The sequence below is a fragment of the Triticum aestivum genome, chromosome 5A, assembly GCF_018294505.1.
Source record: "Triticum aestivum cultivar Chinese Spring chromosome 5A, IWGSC CS RefSeq v2.1, whole genome shotgun sequence".
NCBI lineage: Eukaryota > Viridiplantae > Streptophyta > Magnoliopsida > Poales > Poaceae > Triticum > Triticum aestivum.
In genome coordinates, this window is record NC_057806.1 from 89,650,785 (window position 1) to 89,659,453 (window position 8,669).

An 8,669-nucleotide genomic window follows, 5' to 3' on the forward strand; every position below is an offset into this window, starting at 1 on the left:
ACACCAAAGCATAGCACTTTCTTTCAGACAGACGCCTTCGCCTACTTCAAAAGATAGCATAGAAAAAACATATAAATTAGGGATTAGTTCATAGCAGGACACTTCTGCTATGCCATAAAGAAACATATAAATCAGTGATCCATATAAATTAGGTGGCAAATGAGTAAGAGTTGTATCCCTCTGTTCAAAAGATAGCATGATACACCAAAGGCAATCATAGTAGTAGTCCAAGATAACTTATTCATATGGTTCTTCAATGGCATACAATGGTGCAAACCATATAAATTAGGCGTCAAATGAGTAAGAATAGTAGACCTTTGTTCAAATGCAAACGATTAAGCAGAAGGATTTAGCAAGTGCAGCAGGGCATAAAGTTCGGTACAAAGCAAAAGCATTTAGCCTGATTATTAAGAGCAACAGAGCATATAGTTCTGTGCTAAAGAGTTTCAGAAGCAAGCATAGTGGCAGTGAGGTCAATATTGAGTAAGCAAACCACATACAGGGCCAACCCAAAATGGCCCAAGTACCCTATTTTCCATACATCTTAGATAGCAAACCACATAAAGCTTGATGCACTATTATCTTTGACTCAGTCAGACCCAAAATAAAGCATTGATTACATCTTAGATAGTAACTTGGGCATTGATCACATCTTAGATAATAACTTTGGTAAACATCCTATTTTTTAAAAGCAATAGTGTAGGCTGGTTTTTTTAATCTTTCGGCCATTGATTAGATGCAATAGTATAGACTGGTTTTCTAAATCACCTCTGTTCCATATTAAGTGTCGCTAATTTAGTACTAAATCAACGCCACTTAAGATGGAATGGAGGGAGTAGCTTTTATCACATCTTCACCAATTTCTTGGTACCATTCTTATTCTATAGCACCAAGTCAAATGTTGATCCTTATTTGTATAATATGCCCATCCATATTAGAAGGGCTACATTCTACTAATTCAGTTAGGCTCTAACCATCCAAATTTTAGTAATCAGTGTTATTGACTTTCTTATGTCGTGTCCTGTGCTCCTAAAAGACGACATGCAATCAGAGATGAGGACTGTGCATGCGAGGGCAACAATTTCACCATACGGGGCTACATCCATGTGCCAACTAAGTTATGCACTTCTTCACTTTCACCTAGACTACAGAAAAAATAGGCAGATCCACCTGGCACTATCGCTATTAGAATTAAAAGAACGTTTCTCTGGTACCGTTGTTCTGCATGCCAAGTTTAGCAAAACTTATTTGTCTAATGGATACATAATAACATGTTTGTTTATCTAACTAATGCCATATGAATAACCGACAGTTTTAAAATCGACTTTGTATTTTAATTCATACAACATACAGTCAATTAGGCAACATCCTAAATTTATTTTGCACATAGGAAGATCGAAAGAAGAAGAGGAAAGAGGGAACGGAGAAATCAAAATTCAAGGAACAAAGAACCAGAAAGCAGCCACAGTAGCCTGAGAAAAAAAGTCCTCCTTTCAGCAAGAAGAAACAGAAGAATCCTCCATTCCTGGAAAAGAAGACTCAAGTCAGACCTGATCCTACTCACTCATAGGGTCAAAGCTTCCCTAGTGGCGCCAATACAAAACTTTGTAGCTTCTGTAAATTAAACACTTTTGATACCCCATGTACTCACCACCACATCCACATGTAAAGTGTTAGTGGGCCTCCCAAAGTTAGGGGCCGAAAATGACACTAATACCATGGATGGTGGATATCTTGTAACCTTGTTGTGTTATATAAAAATACGTCAGTAGGACCCTCTCCTACTGTCTTTGATTGTTCAAAAAGAAGAAGAAACAGAAGAAGGAACATGAGATCCACTTCCCATAAATATCCGGACCTCTTGGATTATTTTTTCTTGGCTTATCAAAATAGAGTATACTAATTCAGAAACACCTGTATAATAGATAGTATTACACAATGCAATGGGCAAATCTTTCCTAAAAATTAGACATGCACAAACATGGGGTTCGAAAGAAACTGCAAGATTTGGGATTTGTGTGCAAACCCAAAAAAGGAAACTTGAGAACCACAGCAATATTTTCTTTTTATGTATATGCAAGGCGCGTCCTATCTATGCGTGGGAGGGAGGGAGGGAGGCGGCTGCAGGAGCGAGCGAGGGAGGAGGCGGCTAGGTCTCCGTCAAATGAGCGGCCCCCTTTTATACCCAAGTCCACGCAGATCATAAGTTTTCCCTATCAACCTTGATAAAAACACAAGTCCTCAAAAGCGATCATTTTCCAAGTTGTTCAAATTATCGGATGGCACACCACTGTCACGAACAAAGCTAACAGAGGACTATAATTAAATCAAAGCTGGCACATATAGCTTAGAAATACAGATTTCAAGTCCAAATAAGTCGCAATACAACACCCAGAAATAAACATGAGATACGCACTCCCAGTACACTTTTTTGAAATTGCAAATGAGGTGTCAAGTTGGCGGAAAGCAGTAGTGCCAACTTCAGGCCTCACTGCTCGAACGACACGACTAGGAAAAAAGTACAGCCATGTACGCCTATCCTTTTCGTCATATGTGCAGCCCTGGCCGAGCCCACCTAGCTAACTGTGGACACGGTATTCACGCATCTGCAACGACGTATGGTGCCTTTTGCCATTTTCACAAACGTTCAGTGCACTGATCACCTCGCCTGGCCGTGCGGCTGGATATCTGCGTTCAGATATCGCTGCGTCCAGGACGTCCTCTCTCAGCTCTACTACTACTACTTTCCTTTGATTTCAGGCTGGATGGCTTGATTTACAAATGGTGGTGTGCTGCTCCTTTACTTACCAACTATTGTCGTCTCATTGCTTACGTACTGGTATTTGTTTAGCTACTAAGTCATGCTAGCTCTTGCCAGTTACTCCCTCCGTTCCATAATATAAGAGCGTTTTGTAGTTTTAAAAACGCTCTTATATCATGAGACAGAGAGAGTATTTTACTACTGCTGACATGTTGTGCCCTGTAGAAAAGGGTTTGAGTCCACATTTTATACCTAAATTACACATTTTATCATTTTTATTATATCCGAGAACTGATACACTCAACCAATACAACCAGCTGGACCTCCATAGTAAAACATATATCCGTCATTTCTAGCATGCATAAGCTCACTTACCTTGTAACAGTTTGGCCTGGTGACAAGTGTAACCAAGCCACTCGGATCATACACATTAGCTTTGGAATCAAAGAGCTTGATATTCTTGAAGTATGCTGCTTTCCTTTGGCCTTCTTCTGGAAAATGACCACTACCCATTGCGGGACCACCTTGATCCCTATCCTTAACAAATCCAATCCACGCTACTCCGGGAGCTATACCATACAGTTTAGGACAAAGCTCTTTTGGAAAGTGCCCCAAAAATTGAGGTTTACGCAAGTCATCTCGATACAACACCCAATCTCTCGTGTTTGGGTCCTATGAGTTACGGAAAATGATAAAAACAAATGGTCAGTTATCCGTCGAAAAATCAATACCCTTGTACTGAAATTTTCTAGGATGCACATAGAGAGTAATATGGTACTAAAAAACTATTGATGTGTGGAAAAAGGAATTCCATAGTAAAATAATATGTTTTTCAACAATAATTACGTATTCACTAAAGAAGCTACTCCCTCCGCTCCATATTAATTGTGGTGGCTTTAATACACTTTGTACCATATTTACTTATTTACTAGGATAATGCCCATGTGTCGCAACTGATACAAATATTTTAGTATGTTAGCTTGTGCTTTACCTGTCTATATTATTGTGATTGTGTAAATAAATATTTATCAAATTCTGCCCTTGATTTACCTTATAGTTTAATGAGACGTTTGGTAAGTAAATTAAAATGTAATTGGTTCAAAAGGTAAGTAAATTAAAGTGATTGACTATCATACGGGGAAGGTTGAACGAAGAGGTGGTGGGAACAAAAGTGAAACATAGAACCTTACGTTCTGTTTAAGTATAGTGTGTGTGTGTGTGTGTGTGTGTGTGTGTGTGTGTGTGTGTGTGTGTGTGTGTGTGTGTGTGTGTGTGTGTGTGTGTGTGTGTGTGTGTGTATACACGATAATTCATCCTGGAGCCCGGGCTCAGCTGCTCCCGGTTAGCAAAAAAATTCAAAACAAATACTAGAAAAATTTAAAAAAATCCAAAAAAAATTGTGTCGTAGATAATTTGATGCGTGAGGTCCGCTTCAAATTTCAATTCATTTGGATATCTAAGTAGGTCTCGGCAAAAAAGACAAATCGGGTCAAAACAGTTTGTGAACAGTAAACTTTTTTACAGACCCCGATTTTGTCTTTTTTGCACAGACTTGCTCAAATGTCCAAACGAGTTGAATTTTTCAGAGAACCTCACGCATCTAATTATCTATCACACAAAAAAAATTGGAATTTTTTGAATTTTTTTTGTATTTGTTTTGATTTTTCCTGTGAGCGGGGGTGCAGCTAAGCCCGGGTGCAAGATTCGCCGCACTATATATATATATATATATATATATATATATATATGTATATATATATATATATATATTACTCTTTACGTTCCAAAATATATATTTTTGAACACATATGTTCCAAAATATTTGTCGGGTGGAGTACATGTGCTACTCTTGTCCAAGCATACACGAGTCACAAGTAACAGTAACAGCTATGTGCTCTGGCTAAATATGTGTTGCATGAATGTTTGAATTTGTTTTCTGGATTTTCCCTATATTATGGTGAGGTACGTCCTGTGGTAAGACCAAAGGGTACATGTACATGTTATTTCGCTAGATCAATTCAAGATTAATATGCCCTAATACACCCTAAAATAATTGCCATGTCATGGATTTTAGTGGTTGTGTGGAATAAGCTATAACTATGACTATATTTATAAATCACACACATACTTCATCAATTTATACTATGTAAAAATACGTTGAATGTACTATAGGGTATTTTAGAACTGGATTTGTTGCATGTTCATATTACTTCAATAATTTTCAATTTCATTGGCAACAACAGGCGATGGAATTTTTATGTTGGGGAAATATTTGCCTACACATTCAGATTTCATGAACAAAAATAAAACTCTCATATTCTACATGGTAGACAAACTGAGATTATGAGAGTAGTAGTACAAGGGCATACAGTGTGCATGCTAATTGTTATGTAGCGATCGTCCCTGTCGTAGGTTGAGGGAGGAGCAACAGCTTGGCCTGGAACAAGTGCAGCTCCACTAGCAGGCACAAAACCGGGGCAGTCCAAATTATAACAGCCCGTTGGTTTGTAATTGTCTTTCTGTAGGATGAAAAATGAATTGTAATATTATTAAATATATGCAAACGACACCATTTACATTTACCCTGATGATAATAAATTAATATAGACTTACCGTCCATCGTATAAAGAAATGGACATTATTATTATTATATAACTCGGGAAGTACCTACATCAACCATAGTTGCAAGTGTTTATTTTCTGGTAGTGCTTGAGTTCATAATGATGTTGAAAATAATATTTGCAAATGTTTACAATTACATGAAATCCAGCTTCGATAGAACTAAAGGAGGACCGATCTAGATCAATACTGCTGATATATATTGATGCCCCAGATTCTTGGGAATGATGTTGTCCTTGTGAACTCCATATACCTATTTTAACTCGCGCGCCGTAGCTGCTCAGCCTGGTGCCCCATCCAACTATCTAGTAACGAAAAATAAAGTAAATAGGCTTGTTAGCTCATATACATGATAATACATTTGGCTATTGGAAAATAAATACTACACTCTTAGACCTCTGACAGTTCAAAATACCCTAAGAGTATCATGCACTATCACCTAAGAAAAAAATGATGTGGCACTACAATTAAGAATGTGAAAAAGATTCTAGTATCATACTATGATACAGTATCATAGTGAGTCAAATGTCAATAGTTAATAAGAAATAGATCATAGCCCAATGTTGTATTGCGATTTTACAATGGAATGAATGAAGTGACAATATGATACTGGTTCATGATATTTAGCACTCAGGATGTATTATCATAGACTACTACTACTTTATTATTTTGGTCCTCGTAAAAATATTGCTGCTCCCTCCGATCCATATTAATTGACGTTGGTTTAGTACAAAGTTATACTAACTTTGTACTAAGGACTGGTAAGGTTTACTAGGTTCATATTAAATAATATATAGCAATAATATGAGATTGAGCATATATCGTCCTCATATAGCATAGACATATGAGTTGTGCATAAGGACTTCTAAGTTTTACTAGGTTCTAAAAACATATATCGCAGAAAAAATTATGCAAAATAAGGGTTACAATACACGAAACTTATACTCTTTCAATATATTGGATTGTGAAAAAAGAGGTAGTAGCAAATGCCTAGAATTTTTCTATGGAATACTCCCTCCAATTAAATTATATATTTAGTGAGATTTCCAAAGAAGAAAACCCTCCAACCTTTATACTCCCTCCGTCTGAATTAATTGACGCAACCTCTATACAACATCATTAATTCGAGTCAAAGGGAGTATTAAAATCTTTAGAATTATAAAGAGGCTCAAAACAAAATGAAGATCTAGTATCTATAACCCATTGCGAGGCCAAAGTTGACCCCTTGTTTTGGATAAATGTAAAATTTCATCATTAAATAGACCAAAAACAAAAAGACTAGAATAGAGGACATTGAGATTTGCTTTACAAGATTGACATCATTGTTGCCTTTGTATTTATTCCTCCCAGCTAACACAAACAGTGCTGATCTTGGTGATGTTAAAAACTGTCAAGAGAATAGCAATATTGTCACTTGCTTTTCAACAAATGGATGAAACAACATAAACTATGTGAAGTAAATCATAGGGACAAGATCTAACTTTGACCCACAATTTTACTTTATTGTATTTATGATCAATAATACTAGATGGTAGTGCTATTTGGGACAGGCCTACACATATAAGTTTTATGTATCCTATGTGAATAGTTATAGACGTATAAGTATATTTATTTATTACTTATTTAAAACGTCCAGGTGTTGGAGAACTAGGAGAGTATTATTCCAAACTTCCAACAAAGATGACTCGCATGCATAACAAACATACTCTAAGTAATTATATTAGAAAACATGCACAATAAAAAATCATTTTACTCCCCATAAGCTCAAGAATTGTTTTGATAATTCCAAGCAATTTTTCTCCTACTTTAGTTCCTCGAGGTATCTGTACTTTCTATTGTTTGTAAATTCTGTTCACATAGATTAAATGTAGTACCCATAAGGTAGTTTAGGTGAGCCGAGTCGGTTTGTAGAAACAACTTAGGTTGAACTGACATTTAGTTTGTTCAAATTTGAAAGCATGAATGGATCATATGGTCATGTGCGTGTTTTAAAAAGATGCAATGTGTGAAATAAGAAGTGCACCCACAAAATTTGGTTTGAAATGTATATAGAGAGTTGGTAAAACAAATTATATTTATTTAATGAGAGCCTTTCATCCATTATTTCTTTTAAGAAGGTGAATGGATTGATTCGGTCTTCAAATTTTGCAGGTGCATGTACTATTCTGCAATGTACATATATGAATTGCATTCAAAAATTATAATTGTGCAATTGTGTATCTTGTTTTTCTTAAAACAACATAGGTATTTTTGGCACGATGGCATTAGTTCACTTTTAGAAAGTAGCAACCCCTTTACGAAAAACACCTAGAGACTTTGCATAAAGAGAAAATGCTAGTCATGATCCATATCCTAAACCTTACTGAATAGAAGAATTAACCTAGGGAAAGGATAGCTCTTGAAAATTTATAGAAAATATATATTGGACTGTAGTATTACCGTCCCATTGGTTCCCATGTCTCCATATGCATCTACTGAAGGGAGATCGCCAGATGCACATAAGAAACATATCAACATGGCTACGACCATGTAATCCATTGCTATGAGAAACAATATTCTTATAAGAACTTGGTTATTCTTCATCTTCAAAAGTGTAAAATTTGGGAAAACATTGGGCTATTTTGATAGTATATATTGGTTGTAGTGTGGAAGTATACTTATATTGGTTTCATAGGGATGGCCATAGTGTGGAAGTATGAATATATTGGTCATCATAGTGTGGAAGTATGCATATATGTATGGTGTCAAAAGAGCTAATAAGGTATGGTGTCCGTAGTGTGGAAGTATGCATATATTGGTTGTAGTCTTCCCAAGAAATGTGCGTATTTGCTAAAACTGGCTAAATAAGAAATTAAGGGGGGCCAGTAATCTTACCTAAAGTTCTTCCAATCCACATTTGATGATGAAGAATAGACGTTCAGCCTACTTTTATAGAGGGGAAAGAGCCATGAGGTAGACTACATGTTTGTTTGATAGGGGTGGCATGACATGTGTTGGACTTTGTTATCCAAGTGTCATATTATCTCCACACTGTCTTGCCAAGTGTCATAAAAAATATGACACTTGCCAAAGGAATGTGGGAACTCCCAACATGTGTCATGCCACCGCTAGTTCTCAAGCACGTAGTCTACCACACTAATATTTCCCCTCTATGTACACCCAGGTCAAACATTTATTCCTCTGGCCAAGTAAATAATATGACACCTTTTAAGTGAGCTGGAGATGCAAAACACTTATCAAGCCACCCCTAGTGATCGACACGTAATCTAACACACCGCACTTCCCCCTC

At 36.6% G+C, this 8,669-nt stretch overlaps 1 protein-coding gene across 1 annotated transcript; it reads right to left on the reverse strand.

The window, feature by feature from the left end:
- Nucleotides 1–1,899: 1,899 nt before the first annotated feature.
- On the reverse strand, nt 1,900–7,918 carry LOC123101239 (uncharacterized). Its single transcript, XM_044522779.1, has 7 exons — nt 7,820–7,918; nt 6,690–6,767; nt 5,521–5,685; nt 5,375–5,428; nt 5,131–5,280; nt 3,137–3,433; nt 1,900–1,914 (listed from the first exon to the last, which is right to left on the reverse strand). The coding sequence occupies exons 1-7, from the start codon at nt 7,916–7,918 to the stop codon at nt 1,900–1,902; spliced, it is 858 nt and encodes a 285-aa protein (XP_044378714.1).
- Nucleotides 7,919–8,669: the final 751 nt, after the last annotated feature.

Bases quoted from the DNA above. Each gene is read 5' to 3' on its own strand.
- LOC123101239 (XM_044522779.1), bottom strand. From the start codon at position 7,918: ATGGATTACATGGTCGTAGCCATGTTGATATGTTTCTTATGTGCATCT. The intron at 5,686-6,689 runs GTAAAGCAAATC...TTTCGTTACTAG, and splicing joins GCAACAATGATGTCAATCTT to ATAGTTGGATGGGGCACCAG. The intron at 5,429-5,520 runs GTAATTGTAAAC...TGGTTGATGTAG, and splicing joins CTATCGAAGCTGGATTTCAT to GTACTTCCCGAGTTATATAA.